This window comes from Argiope bruennichi, chromosome 7 (assembly GCF_947563725.1).
Source record: "Argiope bruennichi chromosome 7, qqArgBrue1.1, whole genome shotgun sequence".
In the NCBI taxonomy this organism is placed as follows: Eukaryota; Metazoa; Arthropoda; class Arachnida; order Araneae; family Araneidae; genus Argiope; species Argiope bruennichi.
The window spans coordinates 70,505,778-70,533,084 of NC_079157.1; the positions used below are offsets into that span (position 1 = coordinate 70,505,778).

The following is a 27,307-nucleotide window of genomic DNA, read 5'->3' on the forward strand; positions in this document are numbered from 1 at the left end:
AGACGTGCAGAAGAGAGTCAATTGGGTCCTTGAAGATGCTCTCTGGGATGTTGGGCCATGCCAGCTCCAGTGCCGTGGCCAACTGCGCTATGTTACGCGGGTGAGGTTCCATGGAGCGAACAACCCGATCGAGGTGGTCCAATGGATTCTCGATTGAGTTCAAATCCGGGGAATTTTCTGGCCAAGGGTGTACTGTAAACTCATCCTGGTGCTCTTCGCATGCACGCATGCGAGCTTTATGACACGTCGCATTATCTTGCCGATAGATGCCATCATTCTGATTAAAAATAATTTGTCTGTAGGGGTGAACTTGGTCCGCAAGGATAGATGCATGCTTCTGTTGTTCCATCGTGTTTTCCACAATGATTAGTGCACCCAGAGAATACCAAGAAAACATTTCCCAAACCAAAATACTCCCTCCTCCAGCTTGAACCCTGTCAGTAATTGTTGCAGGGTGTTTGCTTTCGGACATTTCACGCCGTATAATCCAACGTCCATCTGACCGATGGAGCACAAAAAGCGATTCATAGGAAAAAGCCACCATCAGTGGAAGTTCAGTTGCGGTACTGCGTGCAAATTCCAGCTTTCATCGCCGATGAACAGCAATCAGCATAGGTGCATTAACTAGACATTTGCTGCAGAGGCCCATCCGCAGCAACGTTCGCTGAACTATCATTGTGGAGAATCTGTTGGTAGTCCTTTGGTTCATTTGGGTTGTCAGTTGCTCAACGGTTGCGCATCTATTCGCCCGAACGCATCTCCACAGCCGTCGTTCACCTCTGCCATCTATGGCCCGTGGTGTGCCACATTTGCCACGTAGCTGTTTTTGGATAGTGCCATTTTGCCATGCATGGTATATTTTCATCACGGCGGCCCGAGAACAGTTTATAAAATTAGCCGTTTCGGAAATGCCTCCACCCTTGTCTACAAAGACTATGATCATATCTTTTTGGACGTCGGATAAATCGCTCCGTTTCTGCACGACTGCAAGAACTGAAGTGTTTTCCGAATGCCTACAACGCACTTTATACATCCACCAAATTTTCTGTTAACACGTGCCTTCTGCAATTGTTTATTTAACGTTGATGTCAAAAGTAGGCGGTAGTCACATTAATACGACTGGACTGTGTATCATTACTGTCATAAAAATATTGTGACTAAGAACAATTATTGCTTCTAAAGCAAGATTGGACTTGAGGAAGTTAAGATAGGGGAAGGGGATAAAACTCCACAGATTCACATAAAATTCAGGAATTTTTGCAGCATAATTTCTTATTTAATTATTGGACATGCTTAGTCTTGGATTGATCCGACTCAGTGAATTAATTTTTATAATAGTTCAAATTGATCTTCCATTGAAAAATTTCATGTTAACTTCATGAATTGATATCTATATAATCAATCAAATGTATGAAATTAATATGAAGCAATCAAAAGACCCTATTTTATTTTCTGTTGCCATGAAAGTATTTTATTTTAAGTCTTTTAGTTCAGAAAACAAATATGCGAGCCAAAAGTGAAGAATTGTGTTTTTATCTTGCACCGAATCATTTGCTTTTCTACCAATTAACTGACATTTTTCTGTTTTTTTTACTAGATGAAACACTAGATGAAGAATCAATTTGATTTACTTATAAAAACTAATGACCATATTTTACGAAAATGTTATTTCACGGAAATGGCCTTACATACCTTAAAATTCAAAAAATTACTTTTTTATGATATTAATTTCATATCTGTACAATTTTTTTAATTTTTAATAAAGTTTTAAAATGCAAACTGACTCGGTAATTATGATAAATTAATAAGTTGAAGTTAAATTTTACTGGCTTATGCTGTTCTAAAACAAAGCTTTGCCAGTAATCCTTTAAACAGGGAAGAAAATCCAGTTTTTGTTTTTTCGGCCATAATTACGCTATTTGAACAAACCCCCAAACATGCTTGTCAAATGCATCTGTAACTAGATTTTTAATGTTTTGATGAAATTCAGATTCATCCATCATAACATTCAATCACATGCTTTTGCAGATATTAAGATTAAGACTAAAAAAAATGCCTTCTTTGGACATAAATTCCGAAATAGGATTTCGTAGTGGGAGCATTTATAGTTCATACAGGCCTTTCAATAAATTCAAAAGTCCTTTGTAAGTCTAAGAAGTTTTTCGACAAGCATAATGAATGATCGCACTCGGAACATTTCTTGTAATTGTTATCCAAACGAAAATTATAACAATCTCATGCTATATAAATAAATTTTATATTAAAATAATTATAAAAAATTTATTCTTTTCTGGGAAACGTGTATCCAGTTATTCGGGAAAATCTGTATATCTGAAAACAAAACAAATGAATTTAAATACAAAACAACAATAAAAAAATTTTAATTTCTAATTTAAAAAAATTTAATTATAATTAAATATATCCTTAAGAAATTAAAAGTCTCATATTTTCAATGCAATTCAGTGCAACAGTAAAATAAATCTTCTGCTTTAATATAAATAAGTAATATAAAACTGTTTTTAATCATTCAAGTCCTTTTAAAGATAAAACACAAATATTTCTGATGATAATGCCACAAAACGCTTGACATTTCTATTTTCTTGATAACAAAGTGTCATAAATAACTTCTGGATAAGTGGCAATTATCCTCGTAGGCGCTCCACTCCCACCTCCGATTTTCATAGGCATAACATAAAGAGTGGCGCCATATATTGGAATTTGATCCACATTGGCCACATTCTCCAAGCCAAAAACATTATTTGGCAACAAAGTCTGGTGAACTGGAAACGTATCAGATCTCGATCCTTTATCTAAATGTACAGCGTCCGTTCCATAACCGTAAATGTTTCTGTTTTCAATCAACCAAGTAGCTGCTTCCGGTGCCAAACCTGGGAATTTGGCATTACTTATATCAAGGTCAGGAGAACCTAAGTAAGCAGTTTGATTGTTCCACTTTTTGCCCCATCCTGACTTCATAAGAACGATGGTTTCATTCAAGGTGTGGCCGGTAATGGATTCCCAATTCAGGAGGTCTTCCACGGTTATTTCTGCGTCTGGATCTAATTCAGCTTTTGCTGTGATGTCTATGACGGCTGCTGGGGCAATGAGATGGTGTAAAGGGAGCTGGTCTACAGTTAGACCAGTTGGAGAAGTATGTGCAGGAGCATCCATGTGAGTACCGAGATGGACTGACGCTGAATAGTCTTCTGCCAACCACCTAAAACGGGAAAATAATTAATGAGAAGATGTTTTTTTTTTTAGTGTGCCTTAAAAAATATATTACTTGAAAAAAATGATTTTTTTAAAATTAAAATTCTCCAAGAAATCTTGAACGATTGCCATTTCTTAACGTCTGGGATCGAAATTTTGGATATCTGTTTTAGTCGATTTCCAACCAATAATTCTTATTTCTTTTAAAGACTTTCAATAATTTGAAAAATTAGATAGTTAATATTAAAATAATTTTCAAGTTAATTTAAATCTGAAAACCAGATAAAATATTTAAGTTATTAATAGAGCAGTAAAAAAAGGTTAAATTGTCATAAGAGTATTAATTCTCAGTAGCATGCATTTCTAGAATATAAGGAAACGAATAGCCCAAAATTATTTTGAAAAATTACTATTTTTAAATCTTTTTATCTTACATGAATTGGATGTTCTTACCTGACATGTAAATTGACATTTCATAAGTGTTAATATATATTAGCACACCAAGACTACTAACAATTAATGATAAAATGTTTCATGGTTATGATTAAGTTGTTATATAACAACGATTGAATAATTTGGGGATAAGGCGGACCTGAACAAAAACGGGTACAAAGTTGATGTGTATTATTGCAGCAAATTTCGTAAAACAAAATGATACTTTAATGCATTTTACTATTCATAGCATTGCACAAATTTATATAATAAAGACTGAAGAAATACATGCAAATGATAATTAATTAAATTATTTTTATAAAGTTAACATTTAAGTGGCACAAATAACCGATAATAAATAAAATAGCAAAAATTGTTTTATAAACTTATAAAATGGAGTTTGATATGCGAATTTTTAGAAAAAGGGTGCAATATGTAATATTTGATTTATTTTCTTATATGATTATACCAGATTTCTTGGGAACATCATTATATTTTGCTTTTTCGAATCCTACAAAAAACATAAGAAGGTAAGTCATTTTTGAATAATTTTAGGTCTCGCGTAATTTTTATTCATTTCAATCTGGGGAAAAATACTTTTCCAAACATAATAATGTTTGATAAGGCTAATATAATTTTCAAAACGGTAATCAAATTTAGTTGCAATTTAAATAAATTATTTCTAAATAAATATTGTAATGTTATGATCCTGGAAGGAGTAGCTCTACGACTAATTTCGATTTTTACTACCGTCTTGGCAAATCGCATCTAAGTCTTTGAAAGAAATGAAAAGAAGACCGTTTTTAGGAGTTTGTAAAAATTATCCGAATTATATAAAAATGTATTCCTGGTCCTGATAAATTTCGAACATTTTCGGAGAAGAAATAAATAATATCATTTTCAATCATGATAAGAATTATGTTGTCAGTGCATTCTGCAAGTTTATAGTTAGTGAAAACTACCTGAATGTTTAGACTAAAAGCCTCCAACTTGCTTTCAAATTACTTGAAATAAAACGAGCTCAAATCGCAAGTTAATATTCAAATTTATGTATGAATTTGGAATTAAAAAAATTAAAAAAAAATTATTTTGGAAAATCAGTCCACGCCACGAGGCTTTCTGTTCGCGCACGTTTTCTCATTTTACTCAAATCGGTGCTGATTTTTAATGAACATTTAGTTCCATTAAGAACCAATTTATGGATTTCGTGCCCATTATTGAAAACTATATATAACTGCATATAGTTTGAAATCTAGGTTCGAAGCTTTTGCACAATCGACTATCTTACGCATCATCTATCAATACCATATCACAACTCGAGAAAGATTACAAAATTTGGCAGTTCGGCAAAATAGTTACATGTCTTAGTTTGTCAAAAACAACAACATCCGCAAAGACCTCAGCTTTGTAACATTGCAAGAATTTCACAAAAACCTATCAACCAGATACTTCAAGAAATTAGACAAAAGCGATAACATCAACTTCAAAGAAATCGAATCTTATAATCCCAAGCTTCCAAAAAAGGCTAAGAGACCTCACCACCTCATTCATGCTTAAAGATTAGTTATTACTTTACCACATGGAATTGATTCTGTACTGTCTTTACTGAAAAAACAACTAATATAAAACCCTGCGTTTTCTTTCTCTCTTAGTTTTTTCCTTTGAAATATTAGTTATATTCGGTAATATTCCATGAAAAGTATACCCTTTCATAATGCTCTATCACTTTCTAAATAATCTTAGTGCCTTGTCATATCACCTGTTTAGACCGGAGGCTATGAACCTTAAGTTCAAGAACTCCGTGACACATCTTTCAAATCGGCAAATCGAGTACTTATAATCCAAAAAATAATTTGAAGATTTGTACGTTTGAACTCCTATTATTTAAATTCTAGTTTTCTATATCTATAATATATCTATAATATAAACACGAATAAAGCCAATGAAACCACTAACTTTAATTGATATATTCAGTCAATGATTTTTTAATACAATATATTACTATACATAATACAAACAACATATTTTATTTCCAGTAAATTAATATTTCATAAGCAAATTTTCTTTGGTCTTGTTAAAAAATATGGTACGAAACGAACTCCAAAATATAATTTTTTCAATGGTGATAACTCATTAAATTGGCAAACTAACTGTGATCTTTAGTTGATATTTGGCGAGATTTTAATGTTTGGTACAATTTGGCAGGTACTGGCATCTAATTGTATTCTTTAGACTTACGATTTGTTTTTCTAATTCGTTTTTGGACAATCATCGAACTATCTGGATATTTATTCCATTATTTGGATAAGATCTGATCCTAATTAAGTCGGATAGCTTCAATTCTACTAAACCAATAGAATTTTTTTCCCTACAAAATGTTAAGAAAGCTGCATTTCTAAAAATGGCAATCCTTAATTGTCGGTTATCATTTTTAGAATTTTCTTCTATCATTCGTTTCCCTATATTCTAAATCATCAAGACAGAAAAAGAATAGCCGATTATTTTGGATTGTGCTATTGGTTTCTTATTTTAATTAATCTTGAATTTTTTTAATGCGAATTTTGTGATCTGTTATCTTATGCTATCAAACTGACTCCTCAAAAGAATGATAAATAATATAGCTTCATTTATTTAACTTGCATCAAGAATCAAAAATGTTTCCATAAATGAAATAAATTCCAGCCAGTTATTTTTCATGCATTGTCAAAAGCCCAAATCTTTTGAAATAGTCGTGTGATTAATATCTCCAAATTAAAATTTTTAAGTTAAATACGTTACATATTTTGACTGCGAGATATTTCATCATTTTGTGAATGAAAATCTCAGCAATTATTATAGCGTTAGTTTTTAGCTCAACTTGACTAATTATAGTATTCGCGTAGTTAAAAAAAAGCATTCAATAAATGAGATAGCTTTTTTATAATATTGCATCAAGAACTAAAAATGTTCTCATTAATTAACTTCCTAGATGGCTATTTTTCATACATTTTCAGAAGCATAAGTCGTTTAAAGAATTCATATAGAATCATCATATTTAGAATGTATTAGAATTGTGAAATTTTCCATCATTCTGGGATGGAAAACATCTAAAATCTGATCAAGAATCATGTATTTGACGTAGTTTGAACAAACAATACTCTCGACATTTGAAAAAAAAGTTCACTCTTTAAAAGAGAGGATGCAATATTTTCTAGAGGAAGATAAACAATGTTATGTAAGTTATGTTTTTATAGTAGAGGTACATTTGAGTGTTTTATAGCTAATAAAAAAGTAAGGTTATAAAAATTACGTGGTTTTTAATGTCTGCCAAAATTCTATGCTTAAAAATACTTTACGAAAAAATCATGAAAGCAAACTTATAGATAAGAGATTAAACTGAAATGAAATGCAACAAATATTTAAACGAATAGCTAATTACTAAAAGAGATTAATGCGAAATATAAAGAAGTGTTCAAAAAAAATTCTATTTGCAATATCCACTTGACTTGGAGCCATTGTTCTATTTCAAAGGCAAAATTTGTCATTATATTGTATATCTTAGAATCGCGTAAGTTAATAAGAACTTACCACATATTGCCCATTCCTGTGCCATTTAACACGACGTCCTTTTTAAATCCATTAACGATGGGGAAATGATTTATTTTTTCATCAAAGGTATATGTCATATCTACCATTCGTCTGGCTAAAGGAGCGGCATGTAATAAATATATCATACCACACAAACACACAAAGACCACAATTTTTTCACAACAGGCCATCTTTACACCAGCTCAAATCAAGCTTCTCAGTCTGGGTCTATTTTCTTTCAACTCATTATATATACGACCGTATTTTTAAATGTATCTTTAAATCTTCCTCAGAAACAAATAAATTATTCTTATCGGAGGAAATTTCGACCATTATTACCAACAATTATTTCCAAGGTTTCATTTCTGTTAAACTCTGAAATGCTGCGGAAATTACTAAGAAAATACTTTCATCTGTGATGTAATTGATTTGATGGATAAGATTAAGATAATGAGCTAATGTTATAGATTGCCATTATGAACATAAAAACAGACTATTGTGGTACTTTCAGAGTTTTAATAAAAGGTTTAAGAAAGTAGTATTAAAAATAATGTTACACAATTTCATAGCTTTTCTGTGAATAACGATCTATATCACAGGTTTTTTTTTGTTACTTTTTAACCAATTTATAGGGTTTTTGCTACATTTTTCTTCGAATTTTAAAAATCTTAATTTACTTCTGCTTGTGAGAATATAATTTGTAAGTCTCTTTTGGCTACCAGCTGGTTCGTTGAAGATATTGGTTATATTTAATTTCTGTTAGATTGCTAAGACATAATTTTATGTCCATGATTCTATTAAAATGTTAGACCTTAAAACTGTGTCATTTTAATTGTCGTATGATCTGCTTATTGCATACATGAACTTTTCTAATGGAGACTAGTTCCATGGCATCAAAACATTATTAAAAGTATATGCATATGTAAGTAAAAGTACGTAAGCGTAAATGTGTAAACATTATTAAAACCTCAAGAAGCCTACCCAAGAAGCCTAGCCTATTGGTGTGAAATATATTTAAAAATATGTTTAAAAGTTTTTAAATCTAGAGTAAAAAATTTTCAGCAACCAAATTGGCATAATTGAAAAGCTAATTTTTTAAACTTTAAAATAGTGTAAAAATCATTTTTGTGCAATAATATTTTCAAATGTTATTGTGAAGAAAAAGCCAAAATTCAGCTTAACTTTTAATTAATTAAAATTTTAAAAGAAGTACTTTTTTTTTTAAAAAAATGTTTTAAAAAAGGTGCACATTCACACCCTCCAAAGTATATTGAACCAAATGTGGTAGCTCTAGATCAAACAGTCTGACATGTAGAACTCCAACACACGCATGATAAATTTTGCTTGTTGTCCTCACCCCCTCAAAAATTTTCCCTATAAAATACAATATACCTAAATGTATTACTTTTTCATTTATCTACCAAAAAATAAGTTTTCATCCATAATGTTTATTATTTGTTTTATTTTGTAACTAGTTAGTTAGTAACTATAATTTCAATTAAATCTCATATGTAATATAAATTTCAATTAAATTCCAAGCTAATAAACTGCAATTCCAATTAAATTCCTTCATTAGATTTTAATGACGCAATGATGTTCATGATTCCCCCAACAAAAATTTTTTTAAGCCTTAAATTGTGAAAATTATTATAGGCTTTTTATTTTAATTAACCTTACACGTGTTCTATTTATTGTAAACATAAACTTTCCTAACTGATTCGGGATCTTATATCCCAATAATGCAATTAAAATCTAAAGAGTCTTTATTTACATTATGTAACTGTAAAATATTAAAAATAGCTTTCCGTTAAATTTTTTTTTTTTTTTTTTTTTTTTTTTTTTTGTCGTTTTAATGAATCAATATTCTTTTGTAGCATGAGAATCCAGTTTTAAGAAAATATATTTGTAGTTACTAATGAAGATATATTTTATTGATTATAATTGGAAGTCCAATAGCTATTAAGTCCCTATTTAAAATAAAGCAAAATTTCTTGGCAAGTTAAGACCAGAAAAAAGATAGCGTGTATGAATATCGAAATTAGATAAATGCTTTAAAGTCTATGGATTCAAAACACGTTCAATCAAATCAGATAAAAAATAGAAAATCGGATATATCATAACAGTAAAAGCAATTAAAGAGATGTAATTTAGAAAAATAACTTCAGATGAATGTCTGAAAAATTAAGATCACAGTAATTTTAAAAAAAACACGCATTCTTCAAGAATATGTTATCTTTCAAAATTTTGTGCGAGTCGTATTTGGCTGTCAAGAAATAAATCTATCCAGTTTTCTACAAAACATATTCGGCATGCATTAGAACAGTTCTTATTATTAAACTAGACTAAATAATGTATTATATAACAAGAAAATAATTATTTTTTGAATAATTAGGGTGTTTTATTTAGTTGGAATTAAAATAATATGTTAATTGATTGTTCGTTTCTAAAAATCCATGACTAGGATTTCAATAATTGAAAATTATTAGGCTCTCGACTAACTAGTCACCAATTGTGAAATACTGATCTTTCTGAGTTCGTTGCTATGACATACATATCATACAAGTTATTTTTGTTGAAGTCGAGAATTATATTTATTATTGTATGCGCATTTAAATTAAATCGACGATTTAAATTGAAAAATAAATTTCAATTAAAGGGAAAAAACTACCTTTTTTGTGATCTTCACAATAAGGCACTAAAGTTACGCTTGTTTTTGTTGTTGTTGTTTTTAATCATGCTGAAATATTTTGTCTTGATTCTCACTCAGAAAAAAAAACTGTATATGGTTATGCTAGTAAGCAACTATTTGTTTCTATTTAAAACTCCTTTATTTGTACCTGTTTTCATTCTCATTTTTCATTTTGTAAACGCAGTGTAAAAAAATTTCATCAAAAAATAATACTTTGCCTTTCGTCAAGTTTTGCTATAAACAAACAGAAACGTCAGCCTAGCATGAACTCATAACTTGTCGATGATCATACATCAGAAAAATGTTGGTTGATTTCCCTATAGAATGGAGTCGATTCATGTAATGGAACAGACATTGATAAATGTCATTATGATGCAAATGCGAACTGCCATGATCTGTGCATGGCGTTGTGTTATAACTAGCTATGCAAAATATAAAAGGATTCCAAAATTAAATCGATAGTATTATATGAGTAATCCTATTAGCTTAGAAAAAATACATTTAAATTTTAAATGGATAATAATAGAATTTTTCTGAAGTCAGTAATAATTTTTAATGAGTTTTAATAGAATTTATTTGCATATATTTTATTGATTTCATTCTGATGAAACAAAACATTAAGGATATTGTTCTTATGATGAGTAATGAGTACAATGAAAATAAAGTAAGCGGTTTGTTAGAATAACTTCATTTACAAACGAATTTTTTAATATAAATAAAGTTGTTCAATTTATTTTTCTTTGATATTATTTTGGACAAATTAAGTTATTTTATATACCTATATCTCTTAATTTATATATCTTTGACAAATATTTATTATAGTATATCTATATACCTATTTTTAATATTTATTTATATACCTATGGTATATAAATAAATATATACCATATATTTATTGATATTTATTTATATGCCTATATATATATATCTATGTTTATTGATATTTACTTCTACACCTATGACAAAATAAGAGATTTCTCAGAAATTTCAAAATATTATGATATATCATTAACACACAACGAATTTTTTTTCGCGCCATTTCTTCTCCTACTTAAAGGATTTTTATGAAATTTCAGAAAGCACATCAATAATTTTTTCTATTCAAAGATTTTTTTCAAAGCACTGGGTCAGGAAAGTCTTGATTTCCTATGACAAAAGGAAAGATTGTTCTAAAATTTCAAAAAAATTATGGTATAACAATAATATATTAGGTATTTTTCTCCTCACATTTTTTACAACGAAAAGATTTTATGAAATTTCAATAACACCGAGCACATAATTGTTAGATTCAAAGTTTCTTTCAAAGCGCCGGAAAGGAAAATCATAATGTTCCTATTTTTTAGATGATGGAATATCCTGAACTATTTTTGGAGCAATGTATGAAGCAATTATTCTCGTTGGAGCTCCACTTGCTTTGCCTATCTTCATGGGCATCACATAAAGTTGAGCTCCGTAGATCGGAATCTGTTCTACATTTGCTACGTTCTCAAGACCAAAAATGCCATGTCGCAACAAGATTTGATGAGCTGGAAAAGTTTTCGATGATCCCTTGTCAAAAGAAATGGTATCTGTTCCCACGCCATAGATGGTTCTATTTTGAACCAAAAAAATAGCTGCCTCTGCTGAGAATCCTGGAAAATGGGAGTTCGACAGATGGCCGTCAGATGTACCTAAGAAAGAACATGCAAAATGTAATCAAAATGCAAAGTTGTATTAAACTATGAAAGATCATACAATATTCAGTAACGAAATTATAAAGGAACGTCCAGTAATAGTAAAAGAATGTATACGTTTTCAGAATTCTTAGCAGTACTAAATTCTAATGGAAGGCACAAAAGACTCTCAGTAATCTAGTAGATAGCAGATAAAAGGATTGCCAAATTAATGAAAAAAGGCGATTTAATTGAAATTCATTAAAAAAATCTTAATAGTCTTAATCTCTTTTTACCCCTCAGGGGCCCACCTTCTTTAGGTGGGTACGGGTGTCCCAATCCCGAGGTACCCAGGGATCTTTTAATCTTTTCCTCTCCCCTTCCCCCCTTTTCTCTCTTCTTATTCCCCCCTGCCCTTCTCTATACTTCATCCTTCCATCCCTCGACGGTAAGCGAGGGAGCTCTCCATGAGAAGCGGTTGCCGCTCTGTTTGCTTCTTGCTTCTCATGGACAGCCAAAACCCCACGTGTTGGCCGTGCGTGGCAACCCATTAGACGGGTGGTACATTTCGGTCTCCGATGTATCAATCGGCCGGTATCCCAGGCACATAACTGGTCTGCTTAAGGGGATCAAGCGAAGGGGTCACTCCTTGGGCTTGGCGTTAAGGGTGGTCACTGTCCCCGGGAGTGACTCCCAGCGTATAGGTTCTGACTAGCATCATGGCAAGTGCCGAGGTTGGCAATCACCAAAGCCGGTAACTACCATCCCTTGTAGGGCTCCGTGGTGGGTGGTGCCGTTGGAGCCTGAATCTTCTCAAATGTCGCATGGCTCTTAATGTTTATACTGATTGTAATGCTTATTTTAAATTTTTCGTTATTGCATCTGAACAAAGTTCATTGAAAAAAGTATCTCCACTGTTGATACATAAAGCAATTATTGGAATTGTAGGTGAAGTAAAAACTATCAAAAAATTAAACAACGGGAATCTGTTAATTGAAATAAAAAACAAACAGCAATCTCAAAACATAATGAAATTGAAGCAAATTGGAGAAATACCCGTCACTGTTACTGCACACCGTTCACTTAACCAAACCAAGGGTGTAATCTCGGAGAAAGAGTTCCAGAGAGACCTTGAAGCAGACATTTTGGAAAACTTGAGAGAACAGAAAGTAATTGATGTTCAAAGAATAAGTATCAAGAAAAATAACCAAAAAATTCCTACCAAACATCTGATCTTAACTTTTAATACACCAGTCTTACCAAAATCTGTGCAAATAGCCTACATAATCTGTCCAGTTAAGCCATATATCCCAAATCCACTCCGTTGCTTCAAATGCCAGAAATTCGGACACACAATAACAGCTTGCAAAGGGACCAGAGAAATTTGTGCCCGTTGCTCTCTCCCAGATCATAAAAGTGATAACTGCTCTGCTCTAACGCCGAAATGCTCAAACTGCAATGGCGAACATCCATCTTATTTCAGATCATGTCCAAAATTTAAAATAGAAAAAGAAATACAAACAATAAAAATTACAAAAAACATATCTTTTCCCGAAGCTAGGAAAATTGTAATGGACAGAATGCCCAAACCAGGTGTCTCTTTCTCGGAAGCTCTAACAACCAATATTATACCTTCAGCACAAACAAGTCAGCAAAATTCTCAAACTAATGCAACTGCTATAGGCACTCCCCTAATGAACATAACCCAAACCGCTAATAACGATATGGTAACCATAAAACGAAGTGACTGGTTAGCTCTGCTCGAAATAAAAAAAGCATTTGAGAAAGCTTCATCATCTGCTCCCACTTGTCAAACCATTTCAAACCAGCCTGTTAGGCAAATAGATCAACGACCTTCTACCTCTACCTCAGTTGGCAATAATGACCCTCAAAATACTGCAATAGCACCTCCTGAGACAACTTCATTAAATATGGAAATAACGTCACTACAAATTGCATCTATTCCGAAAACATCTTCATTCTCGGAGAAGGATTCAACTGTGAAATCTCGTGTCAAAAACGCTCGTGATTCTAGAAAGCACGAGAAAGATAGTGATCTGGCTCCAAAACTTAAAGAAAAACACTCAGCTAAACGTGCGCGAGCTCTTGCCGCAAAGAGAGGACAAGATAGTTCTAGCCCTTCTCGAAGCGGTCCCCTGACAAAAGAAGACTTTTTAAAAATTCCTCCTGATAAAACAGACGGAAAAACTAACAGTGTCAAAGATGATACTGATGCCCTGCTTAAAGTCCATCCATCTGATGATGATATGTCCGTTAGCGACGCTGAAGATAAAGATTTATCTTCCTAGTTTTTTTTTTTTTTTTTTTTTTTTTTTTTTTCCTTTAGGCGGCTTTCCTTTTTCTTTTCCTTCAGTGCTTGTCGTCATGGCCACTCTTATTTCCTGGAATTGTCGTGGTTTCCTAAATAAATCATCAGAACTTAAAGATCTCATCAACAAACATAATCCCGCCTGTATTGCTCTCCAAGAAACATACCTCAAGACGGATAAACACAATATCCGATATTATAAAATGTTCTCCAAACATTATATTCATAATCGAACTTCAGGTGGCGTTGCTATCCTTGCAGCTGACCACGTTCCCTCAATGCCTATTAACCTGAACACAAATCTGCAAGCTGTTGCTATTCAAATCCAGATGCATTCTCTGATTACTGTTTGCAGCCTTTACTTACCTCCAAATGAACGTGTTATTCAATCTGAACTCAATAATCTTATTTCACAGCTTCCGTCACCATTCATAATTTTGGGCGATTTCAATGGCCATAGTCCTTTTTGGGGTAGTCCCGATTCCAATCCCCGTGGTTTGCAAATTGAGCAACTACTTACAGACCACAATTTATGCCTATTAAATTCAGATGAAAAGACTCATTTTCATCTCCCTACAAGAACCTTTCATTCAGTTGATTTAGCAGTTTGCTCTCCATCTCTTTTGCCATTCTTTAATTTAACAGTTGATAATGACTTGTATAATAGTGACCATTTCCCTCTGATTGCCTCAGACAATAGGTGCAACCCGAACAATCACTCCCATCCATCCAAATACATCCTAAATGCAGCAAATTGGCAAAAATTCACCATTTTAGCTAATATACAACCCGATATAATCCAATCCTCCACCATAGATGATGCACTAGATTATATAGTTGATGTTATAATTGAGGCAGCAAATAATTCAATCCCGAAATCATCCGGTAAACGAAAAAAGCAAAACAAACCTTGGTGGGACGACGAATGCAAACAAGCATACAAAGCACAACGGAAAGCATGGGGCATCTTCCGAAGATATCCAACAGCGTCGAACTTTATTTATTTTAAAAAGACTAGAGCAGTTTCGAGGAGAATACAACGTCGAAAACGAAGGCTTTCATGGCAAAAGTTTGTATCCAGTATCAGCTCTAAGATTTCAAGCCATGAGCTATGGAAAAAGGTAAAGAGGGCATCGGGTATTTCTACATCAAGCTACACTTCTTTTTTAATTCATAATGGAGTAACATTATCATCCACTAAAGACATAGCAAATTCTATTGCTTCGACCTTGGCACTTACATCTAGCAGCCAGAATTATCCTCTTCCAATTTTAAATTATAAAAGAAAAGCTGAAGATCAAAAACTAAAATTTTATTCTCGAGCTGATTTACCCTATAATTGCAATTTTACTTTCTCCGAATTTCAGTCATGTCTCGCCAGTGCCCGTGACTCTTCACCGGGGCCCGACAATATTAACTATTCCATGATTAAAAATTTGACAGTCGAATCCCAAAAAGCTTTACTGTTATTGTACAACCGTATTTGGAATGAGCAGTACTTCCCTACTCTCTGGCAGCAAGCTATAGTAATCCCGATATTAAAACCTGGAAAAGATCCTAAAAACCCAGAAAATTACCGTCCAATTGCTTTAACATGTTGTATGTGTAAGCTCTTAGAAAAAATGATTAATCGAAGACTCGTTTACCATTTGGAGACTAATCATTTCCTTCATCCTCATCAAAGTGGTTTTAGGAAATCTCGGTGTACTCTTGATAACCTACTCGCATTAGAAACCGATATTCGTCTGGCCTTTTTACAAAGGAAACATCTGGTTGCGATATTTTTTGACATTGAAAAAGCGTATGATCGGACTTGGAGATTCGGTATTTTAAAGGATTTACATGACCACGGATTAAGGGGCAACTTACCCATTTTTATTCAAAATTTTTTAAAATTGAGGAAGTTTCGTGTTAAAGTAGAATCTGAATACTCTGATTATTTTATTCAGGAAGAGGGAGTTCCTCAAGGTAGTATTTTAAGTGTGACTCTTTTTATTTTAAAAATTAATAATATTTTAAAACAACTTCCCCCTTCTGTGAAAGGTTACTTATATGTTGACGACCTGTACATCTCCTGTACAGGGATGCACATGAATTTTATAGAGAGACAGTTGCAGACTGCTGTAAATAATATAACACAATGGTGCAATGCCAATATTTTTACCATTTCGGCTTCAAAAACTACTGGTATCCACTTTTGTCGAAAAAGAAATCTACACATGGATCCTGAAATAAAACTAAATGAAATAATTATACCATTCAAAAATGAAGTTAAATTTCTAGGTATTACCTTTGATAAGAAGCTTACTTTTCTCCCTCACGTAAAAATATTGCGTAAAAAATGTGAAAAAGCATTAAACATAATAAAAGTTTTGTCAACTACGGCTTGGGGAGCAGATCGACCATCCATGCTTAAAATATACAAAGCTCTCGTTCTATCCAAGCTCGATTATGGTTGTGTTATTTACGGGTCAGCCAGAAAAACAGTTCTACAGAAATTGGACCCTGTTCACCATAATGCTCTGAGACTATGCTCAGGAGCCTTTAGGACCTCTCCAGTTCAGAGCCTATATGTTGATTGCTTTGAGACTTCCCTTGAATTTAGGCGAGAAATACTATCTCTGCACTATTATTTTAGAATTGAATCAAATACACAACATCCTTTTCATAATTTTAAACTCCGGCCATTCTTAACTCGAATACAAGAAGCACGAAAATTTTTTATACCTGTATATTTTACTAGAATTCATAATATTCTCAAGGACCTAAATCTACTTCACCTGCAGGCAACACCCCAACTGGACAACATTTTTCCTCCATGGGCAATTCCCAATATACAATACTTAAATCCATTTGAAGGGTTTACCAAATCTGACACTTCAGATTCTATTTATAGAAAAATTTTTAATGAACATAGGCATCACTATAATGATTATATTGCAATATACACAGATGGATCAAAAACATGTGATAGTGTCTCATTTGCTGTGGTTTTCCAAAACGCAGTCTTTTCGTTTAAAATCAATGCTTCTTGTTCAGTTTTCACAGCAGAGATAAGTGCTGTTCTTTTTGCCCTAGAAAAAATATCCGACAGTCTGCAAGATAAATATATAATTTACACCGATTCATTAAGTGTTTTACAGTCTCTAAAATCATCTCATTATCATTCAAAAAATCATCCTTTGGTCTTAAAGATTTTAAACCTATTTAATAGACTTTCCTCTCGTGGATTTACTATTTTATTATGTTGGGTGCCTTCTCATGTAGGTATTGGGGGCAACGAGAAGGCGGACAGTGCCGCCAAATCGGCTACTTCTACAGCAAATATTAGTATCCCTGTGAGTGATTTAAAAAAACACATAACTTTGCTCTACCTCTCAAAATGGCAGACTCAATGGGATCTGTTAACTGAAAACAAACTTCATAGTGTTAAACCTCGTGTTGAACATTGGCCATGCCTTCCAAATAGAAAAGCAGACACTATCTTAACCCGTTTGCGGATAGGTCATACCAGATTCACCCATCGCCATCTACTTTTTGGAGAAGCGGCACCAATGTGCTCTCAATGCAATTGCACCATGTCTGTTTACCATATTCTCAGTGAATGTCCAAATTTTAGTACTCAACGTTTATATCATTTTAACAACTCCACATTTTCACATTTGCTTGATAGAATACCACATGCCAATCTTTTTGTTTTTTTGAAATCAGTAGGTTTTTACCCCCATATTTAAGTAATCTTCATCTTTTTCATTCTTTTTTTTTTTTTTTTTTTTTTTTTACATTGCTTTTTAAAGTTGAAATTATATTTTAAATCCTAAAATAAATACAGTTTGGCGCAGCTTAGTCAATACCATGGCTCTTGTGCCAATAAAATCCAAAAAAATCCAAATCCAAAATCTAATCTCTTTTTAATATGCAAAATATTACAAAATGTATCCATTAAAATAATAGAAATATATTCTCTCTAAACAAATGTATGTATCTATTAGCTGTCTACAATTTCCATATTTAGTATAGATATACTTTGGTGAGTGAAAATATAAACTAGGAGGCAAAAAAACTAAGTCCCCCCCCCTTTATATTGCTATATTACCGCTGAAAAGTTACGACGTGATAAAAAAAATATAGTGAAGGAGAAAATGATAAAATTGATGACCATTACTTCCATTCCAGCATAAGGTTAAAAAGTCCAAAAAATGGGTGCAAATCGAGTGTTTTTCATTAATTTTTAAAATATCTTTCTACCTGTTTATTATAATCTATATGCATTAGCTTTTAAGTATCCAATTTCGTAAAGCAATAAACTTTATTTTATCAAAATAAATCTATAATTTCCTATCACACACTCCGTGTGAAGTAAACAGAAGTGCGTGAAATTACTTAAATGTACATCACTAAAACAACTACAGTATAGATGTTTTCAAATTAATTTTTTTTTCTTATTTTTCTGTTAATATCATATGAGTGTTTTGTTTGGTATTATTAACCAACTGAAATGTGATAAATGACCAAGATGGTAGGTAGCCGTTTCTTACCAATTCATTTTACCAATTTTTTGGCAATTAAAATATTGAGAAGATATTTTCGATCCTTACTAAAATTATTTTGATCAAATAAGTCTACCATGTCCAAACTCTCCCATAAATCAGACTTCCAATTATCTATATGTTGAGAAGAAATAACAAAATATCGTGCAATATTTCCAACTAATTCTAATTTTTAAAATTTACGATCTAATCAATTCCTAATTCTATTTTTTTTTAAATTTAAAGCCCAGTTATTTTGAGAAAGCCCTGAAACTTCAAAATGTGTTTGTAGTATTTTCAGAATAATTTAATTTTTATGTTCATTGAATTTACAAAAAAAGCCTTGAACTTGAACTTATTCAAATTAAATCATTTTAATTTTTGAATATTATTCTATTTATAATTCTAATTACTCACCTTTTTGAGATCTATATTACTTTGCTTTATAAACGTATGCTGCTTTATAAATCATTAAACGTCCTTCTAAAATGTATGCTGCTTTATAAATTTAAAAAATAATCTATTCTTTTATTAAATAGTATATAGATTCTATTTATTTACTATTACTATAAAATTACTTTTAAATTTAAATTTTGAATTTTTCATACGTGATATAATAAACCGATCTCTCTTAAAAGTTATCCGCAATTTATAGTTTTGTTACATTTATCAAAATTTGATACTAAAATCTGATTATATAGAGATTAAATCAATAAAAAAAATATCTAATTTTAGTTTGGGGAGGGAAAAAAAGGTTACGAGGTTAAGATCCCTTACAGGGCTTTATATGGCCCTCTTTGCATTGGCGAATTTGGGTATTGCTATGCAAACTATAGCTTAAGATCTCCAGTTTCTTGAGGAATGCAAAAACAGCTATTCAAATTACCATGTGTCATATATACTAAGTGTACTATTAAATGGACTCGTAATAAAGAGTCCTATATATCTTCTAGTTTAGTACTGCATCAAGTTTAAGTCCAGCAGTGCCTGCTTTCCATCCTTTATCCAAAGACTTCCGAGCATCATAAATAAAAGTTCTATATTTTATATACCTAAAAAAGCAATTTCATCGTTCCATCTCTTTCCCCAGCCTGATTTCAGGAGAACGATGGTCCCATTCAGGCTTTGTTCAGTGAGGCATTCCCAGTTGAGGAGATCTTCCACAGTGACTTCTGCATCTGGATCAAGTTCGGCTTTCTCAGTAATGTCTATCACCGCTGCCGGAGCAAAAAAATGGTTTATTGGAATTTGATCCACCGCGAGTCCATCTGGAATAAAATGTAGAGGAGCGTCCATGTGGGTGCCAACATGAATGGATGATGAATATTTTTCTGTCAGTATCCTGGAAAGTAAAACAAGTGCCATTAGTTTGTCATGATAAATTATTTTATTTAAGAAAGGCCTGTACATTTTTCGGTGTCATAAATGTGTCTTTTTGTATCTAATGGGTATTTTTTCATCTGTTGGTTGTTTATAATCACAGAAGAATACGTTGTTAATTGAAGTTAACTGTTGTTGTTGAAGAATTCTCTTGTTAAAATTAGATATTAAAATAATATATCAGATTTTATCCGTCTATTTGCATTTTCTACTTATTGTGTTCATTTGCATTCAGACAGAGAAATTTTCTGCTAGTGGATTTCGCTCAAAACTTAATAGAATTCCAAATATTTTTTACGAAGAGCACTACCAATTTCTTCCATCCCGATGAAAGGGTTTGTGAATTATCATGTTCACGGACGAACAGATATATGTAACCCCGAAAGTGTGTGTTTTCCAGCTCAGAGAGCTATGATATGTAAAGATTCATAAAAATCTCGAATTCGAATGCTACGACAATCACGATACTTGTTTCGTCGTATTAAGTAGACTATATTTTTGGATGAAAAGCAAATTTTTTGCAACTTCTAGCTTTTTTATTTATCGCGTCGTGCACTTGCTTGTGTCGAAGTACAGCTCTCAACTTCATATTTTTTACAAAATTCTTACAAATGGTGTAACAGTGCGCTCTAGTTATACATTATGTAACAAATATTTATTTGATATAGGTGGCATTATTTTTGAATAAAATCCTTTCATGTATACCTTTAATGTAAAAACTTCTTTTGCATTAATTTTTATTTCAAAGTCATTGTATCGCATGCGAGTAAGTAAAAACAATGTAAATCAGAGAAATAAAAAATGGCGTTTTAATCGGCATTACTGGATGTATAAGTTTTTGGATTTTAATTTAACATAAAAACATTCTCTCTGAATTGAAGTTTTCCTAGTTATAGTCAAAAAGCCTCGGAATTACAAAATAAAAATATAGGCTTTTGTTAAGAGAAAAGTAGTTTTGGACATTTTTAGAGATTTTTTCCTTAACATCTAAACAAAATATTACTGAATACACGTTAATAAATTGCATTCTTATGTGAAACTAAATGAGAAAACAATCTCGTTTTTTAAAAATTTTCATTCGTCAATTAATTTTTATTACGTATCCGTTGCAATTACAACGGCAAATAGTATTGGCAAATCGAATTTAAACTCCGGATGCAAAAAAAAAAAAAAAAAAAAAAAAGTGGAAAAAATTGACGTCATTTTGCAAATTAATGCAATTATGGTTCTGTACATATTTTTAATACAATTTTAAAACGTCAGCACCTAGACCTATTTTAAATTCTAAAATTAATTATCATTCTGACAAAAAAAAAAGAAAGAAAGAAATGCCATTAATTGGCAGAGTTGATTGCAAAACTGAAACGTAAAACATCCTGTTTCTGCACTATCATGTATCAGAGAGCACTTAAATCATGTCATCGGTCTGATAACGATTGTTGAAAGCTTTTGAATCGGCTGGATGAAATGAGTAAATCTGTTTATATTAATTATGGAGGTAAACAATAAAAAAATTCTTTACAAATAAGTAAAAGAAAAAAAAATGGAGAAATTTAAAAAATATTTATTTAATTTATTCATTATTTAAATTTTACTGAAATTCTTTCACAAACAAGATATCGTTGATATAAGATGTTCATAGCTGCGCAGAATAATAAAAAAAAATTGCAAAAATAATCTATGTTATCAATTTCTTGAAGATTCTATCGGTCAAAATATTTTTGATGAAAGATTATTCTTCTAAAAAAAGTATCGAGAAATTACTTTCAAAAATATGAAATCAACATTTGAAGTATCAATCCAAATCTAAGTTAAATACGTTCTGCATTATTCAATTTTAAGAGGATTTGGTACCCAAAACATTTTTTTCCACTATTTCCAATAATTTTTTTCAAATTTTGTGATAGATAGATATTAATTGTGTTGGAACTTAAAATTTTAAAATATTTTTCAGTTTTAAAAGTTACAAATTTATATATTTAAATTTTAAAAAATATCAATCTTTTTTTTAAATGCTTCTTCTCGTACAATTTTCAATATTTTTTCCCCAAATTTTTTCAAAGGGGGCCTCACTATGTATTTAACAGAACCAAGGATCGGATCTTTGATATCTTTATTAGTTTCTGAGGAAAAAAAGTTGATCGAAATTTCGTGAAACTTTTTGGAAAATATGGGATTTTTTTCACTTTGGACATTTTTAGAAAAAGTTCTAATCAAAATTTTTACAAATCTATGAAGCATACATTAAAGAGTGAGCAGAAAAAGTTTCATTCAATTACAATAAAATGCGATTGACTTTTTACTTTTTGTAGCAAACAGAATTTTGAAAAAAAGCAAACTGAAATAAACAGCTTTGTAGAATTCAACTTAATAAAAGTTGTAATAAGAAACAGTTTGTATCAAGCTGTTTTTTTTTCTTAGAACAATGATGTAGCACTTTTAAGTCCTAAGATATAAATTTTATTAATACATATTATTATCATATTTATTAATGACTATTATCATCTATATAGATTATTAGAAGCAATTAGGAAATTTTCACTTTTTTTTTTGTTCGGTGAAATTTTTTTCGACAAAATATTTATTAAATGATCTGTATTTCTGTTTATCAAATATGTATTAGAACTCAGCAAAAATTCTTGACTAGAATGAAATTAGTAATTTCGAAGATGATTATAATAACCAGTGAGAAATTCAAGCGACAAGAAAAGCGAAAGAATTAAAATTATAAACAAAGATGTAATCGTTACAGTATTAAACAAATGTCCTGCTTTTTATTTCATGGAAAAAATGAAGCGGCTTGGCTACTTACACATGAAATATATTTGATGTAAACCCTGGAAGTCGGCGTGGCAACTGAAATCGTGTTAGATAAAATAATTCCATATTTCACTAAATACTTGTCCGGTTATTTTGAAAGTTTCAGAGTAATAAGTCAAAGGTTCAAGGATCATTTTTCATTCAAAATTGGAAAAATCGATATATACATCGATTTTCCGAAATTCTCAGGGTAGCGAGTCCTTTTAATATGTAGATACGTCATACCATATTATAAAAATAAGTCTAGGGTAATTCGCAGCTAAAAAGTAATAATAAGAAACTCTAAATAATCGAAAAACATAGACGGTCAATTTTTTTTTCTCAAATAAAAATTAAATACCAAATTTATCGAAGAATAAGAGCGAATAATAACTAGCTCAATGAATGAGCTTGCGGTAAAAAATGTTATGAAAACGATAATTCTAAAAATATAGAAAACAAAAACAATGCAAAATGGATAAAAGGCAATCAAAATCGTTTGCGAGCCACCAGAAGAAAAAAAAAAGAAAGAAAACGCGATATCATCGCAGTTAGTGTTTTTGTTTAGTCAAACTGCTGCAAAAAATTTGGCTTGATATAAGCAAAACCGAAAGAAAAAATAGGAAAAGTTATAAATAAGAAATGCATGAAATGACGGCAACAGAGAACTGCGTAGAATTAACTTTTTCACCTGCACATCATAATTATAAATATTAAATTCGCAAATCGGGAATTGTTTTCCTTCCGATTTAATTTTAAATGAGCAATTTCCGTTTAAGTAAATTAAAAATAATAAGTAATTTTGGAAAATTCTGTTAAATTTTTTTTAGGAAGTCTTAAATGTTTAAATTTGGAAATTTTTTATTATAACTTTTGAATATAAAACTTGTTTATCTGATTGTAGCATTTTAAGGCCTGAACAATAATAATTTTGAAATAATTTAATTCATCAGATTTTTATCGACTGATGATGATTTGTCATCGTTTATAAAAGAGGAATATTCAAATGCATGATTCAGTACTCATTGGCGGATTTCAGAAAAGGGGCTGTATAGGTTTACTGGATTATAGGAGCGAGTACAAGAATGTTAAAAAAATGCTATTATTCCATTTGTCAAATAAATAACACAGTAAAAAGTATAAGTGAAAAAAATTTAAAAAAAATATTTGTATATTATTAAATTGTTTATAAACACCGAGCGACACTTCATGCTATCTGCTCGACAAACATGAATGTCAATAGAGATAAATCATAATAAATAAACATATAAATAAAACATATATATTTTCACAAAGAACTAAAATACGAAAAAATTCATCCAAAATAACCTTTCAAATATAGAATAAAATTAAGAAAGTTTTCAAATATAAAACAAATTGACATTTTATTGAAGGAGTAATCATCACTGTCTAAGGTCACAGGATATTTAAATCCATCAGTGTCAGTTCCGCACTTAATCTTTTCCTTGAAATTTAAATAGCTGAGAACAATTTGTATAGTCAGTTAATTAATAACAATTAGTTACAAATCGTTTTTTTTTAAAAAAAGGTAAATTCCGAAACACTTTCAATTTTGAGATAGTTATGTATTACTTCATGCCTTACGATCAAAGGAGCATTGACTATTTCTATTAACGGTTTATTTTAAAAGGCTTGCAGTTTTCTAATATGTTTTAAAGCTATGTTGGACCCACTTTTATATTATGAATGTGTATAGTTAGCCCTGTACAGGATTGGCAGTTTGATGTAGAGCAACCAAATTTGGAAAAGATATGCTTTGGGTAATGGAATAATTTATCAGCAATTTAATTTTAAAAATTTTTAATTAAAACTTTTATTAATTAAAAATGCTGCTAGTTCGTGCTAACTATTAAACATTATTGTTCAAAACTGAATTTTACACTATTTTAACATTTTAAAAACTGATTTTTTTTAAATAATACCAATTTAATTATATATCAAAATATTTCTTGGCATTTTTTTCTATAATTTTTAAAAGGATTTATTAAAATAATTTTTAACAATTGATTTCATTGTCACAATGAAATTGTAAATATTTTCTCTATATTTACCTCGAGTATGAAATGTAAAAAGTATGCTATAAGAGTCATTTTCAAGATAATTATTATTTCAAATCATTTTTCTTCAAAATCTTCAAAAAATTCAAACTCGAGATTTTTACAAATCTGCACGTTTCAAACTTCACCGAGTTCTAAAAACATATTTTCGGCATTATGTCTGTCTATATATCTATGACCCCGATAACTAAAAAACACTTTGAGCTAGATAGATGAAATTTGGTATATACACTTTTATATTAAATTTATAGATACTATCAAATGTTGATCGAAATTCCTTCAATTGGAATCTTTAGTTCTTGTTGTTCAAATAAAAGTAAACTCAATAATAACTTCAAAATGTAAAGAGCTAGAGAGATAAAATTTGGCACACAGGTTTAGTATATAAAATGTAGATTCTTATCAAATTTTGAACAAAATCAGTTAAACAAATTTTGAAAAAAATCAGTTATCTCATGTTCTCAAGATAGATCTAGGTTCGTGCCAAAGATCTATATTTTATAATTATTGTCCGCCAATGCTTTGCAAACCATTCGCGTTCTTATGAAGGTGGGGGATATTATCTCTATTGGAGAGTATGCGAAAAAGTTTCAGGGAAATTATTCCCATTTTTATTTTTTTTTAAATTTACGAAACTAATTCTGATGTTAAAAAAAACTATAATCAACTTACCATACGCCATTTAATTCTGTTCCATTCATTTCGGTTTCCATCTGAAATCCGTTAACAAATGGATAATGTATTACGGTTTCATCAAATGTGTGCGTCATGTCCACCAATTTAACAGGTAAAGGGAAGGCATGCAGAGAATATACCAAGGAACATATTAGCACCAGAAACATTTTTATTCAAAACAGATTTCAACTCAGTTGTCTGTGCGATAGCTATCTGTCTGAAATTGAAGCTGCAAAACAAAGTTATGTTTCACTTCTTTATGATTTTTTAACAAGTTTTTTTAATTATCTCTTCTTGAATCGACCCCAATACTGAAAAATAAATATTTTGACCAAACATTTAATTTAATAATAAAAAATAATTATTTTCAAGGTTGCGGCTTATTCAGTCGTTGGTGTTAAATAAAAGCATTAAGAATATCAAAGAACTTTGTGAAGAACTAATCATCAAACTTATAAATAATATAAAAAAATAACGAAGAAATTGATAAGAACTGAAAATTAAGTTAATAAGATAAATTGGCAATTAATTTAGAAATCCGTCATTGTGATAATATCTGAAAGTTTGAGAAAAGTTTCACAAGCGAATTATTTATGTTTTTGTCCTATTTAAATCTAAATCAAGAGCATTCTAGAAAAGTAGAAGTATATTTTTTATTAGACAGCCGAAGAAAAAAAAAACAACACCACCAAAATATTCAATGTTTTATAAATAATTTAATCTATTGAAAGGATGTTTTTTATTTTATTTATTGCCAGAATAGCTTAATGTGTCATTACTGAAATGAACATTCTGATAAAAATACTTCTCATTCCTTCAATTTATTATGGAAGATTTTATTTTTGATATTTGCTATTTGACAGTTCAAAACATTAAATGCATTTATGAAATTTATATCTACATCTAGCGTATATTAGTATTTACATTAAATATTAGCAAAATAATGTAGGATCCATTGTATGAGAGGAAAAATAATTTTGGTGAACTTGCATAAATAACTGTTATATTCAGTGAGTGATGAACTCCAAAATGATAATTAATTTGATTCTAAATACTGAAATATAGTTAAGTTTAATTCTATAAAAGTGATCAAAATTTAAACATTTAAAAAGACTTAAATTATTTATCTAGGTTTCCATCTTTTTCTTATGTTTGATGATTACATAATTTATCAATGCATCTGAAGTGGCTTTTTATATGAAAGATTCTGGAATTTGGTTTAATCTATTTTTTGAAATCATGAAAATTTCTGAAAGGATTTTTATTATTTTAAAAGCTTTCTTTATTTAATACTTTCTGTTAAACGGTACTCTAATTAATTTTCTTAATGGCGATGTATCTGTATCGACAATCAAAACTTTAAGCGTAGATTCTTCTGATTGTCATTATGATCCAATTATAGCTTGAATTTTTTTCCTTTTTGCTGCTCCTGATCGATATCGTTCCATTTTTTTTAGGCAGTTGTAAGTAAAAATAAAGCGCACAAAAACAATCATGGTTAACTTATTGTTAGTTAGATTGTAATTATTATAATGATGAATAATTTAAGTTGCAGGAAAATATAAAGAAAAAAATTAACAAAGCAATCTAAAATTCCGCAATATTAATTTATAAACTTGAATCATCCCTTTAAAAAATTGATATTGTATTCATAATCGTATTCATTCTGTTTTCTTAATTTATTATATGCATTTATCATTTCTATATGTTACCAAAAGGCAAAATTAATTCAATTCAGCATTGCTGTTTAATGTCATATAATTAAATGATGCATGTTTTGTGAGAAATCTATCACTGAAATATATTCTTGCCATTTATATGTTAAATTAAAAATGTGCTTCATTTGCATTCTTTAAAAAAACATGATTATTTCATTTCGCGTTTCAATTTGCCTCGAATTCTTATTTTTAATGATTTATATTAAATACTTCGAAATTTAATTATTGAACAATGTTTAATTGTATGAT

General features: G+C 30.5%; 3 protein-coding genes across 3 annotated transcripts; all 3 read right to left on the bottom strand.

Annotated features, from left to right (window-relative positions):
• Positions 1-586: 586 nt before the first annotated feature.
• Positions 587-1,033, bottom strand: LOC129975424 (uncharacterized). The gene has a single exon (XM_056088487.1). The coding sequence runs from the start codon at positions 1,031-1,033 to the stop codon at positions 587-589; it is 447 nt and encodes a 148-aa protein (XP_055944462.1).
• Positions 1,034-2,471: 1,438 nt separating this feature from the next.
• LOC129975856 (isatin hydrolase-like) lies at positions 2,472-7,467 on the bottom strand. Its single transcript, XM_056089105.1, has 2 exons — positions 7,210-7,467; positions 2,472-3,217 (listed from the first exon to the last, which is right to left on the bottom strand). Exons 1-2 carry the CDS (start codon positions 7,398-7,400, stop codon positions 2,593-2,595), a joined length of 816 nt encoding a protein of 271 aa, XP_055945080.1. The 5' UTR covers positions 7,401-7,467; the 3' UTR covers positions 2,472-2,592.
• A 3,350-nt stretch (positions 7,468-10,817) lies between these two features.
• On the bottom strand, positions 10,818-25,628 carry LOC129976490 (isatin hydrolase-like). The gene is made up of 3 exons (XM_056090097.1): positions 25,338-25,628; positions 19,461-19,750; positions 10,818-11,568 (listed from the first exon to the last, which is right to left on the bottom strand). Exons 1-3 carry the CDS (start codon positions 25,505-25,507, stop codon positions 11,231-11,233), a joined length of 798 nt encoding a protein of 265 aa, XP_055946072.1. The 5' UTR covers positions 25,508-25,628; the 3' UTR covers positions 10,818-11,230.
• Between the last annotated feature and the right edge of the window lie 1,679 nt (positions 25,629-27,307).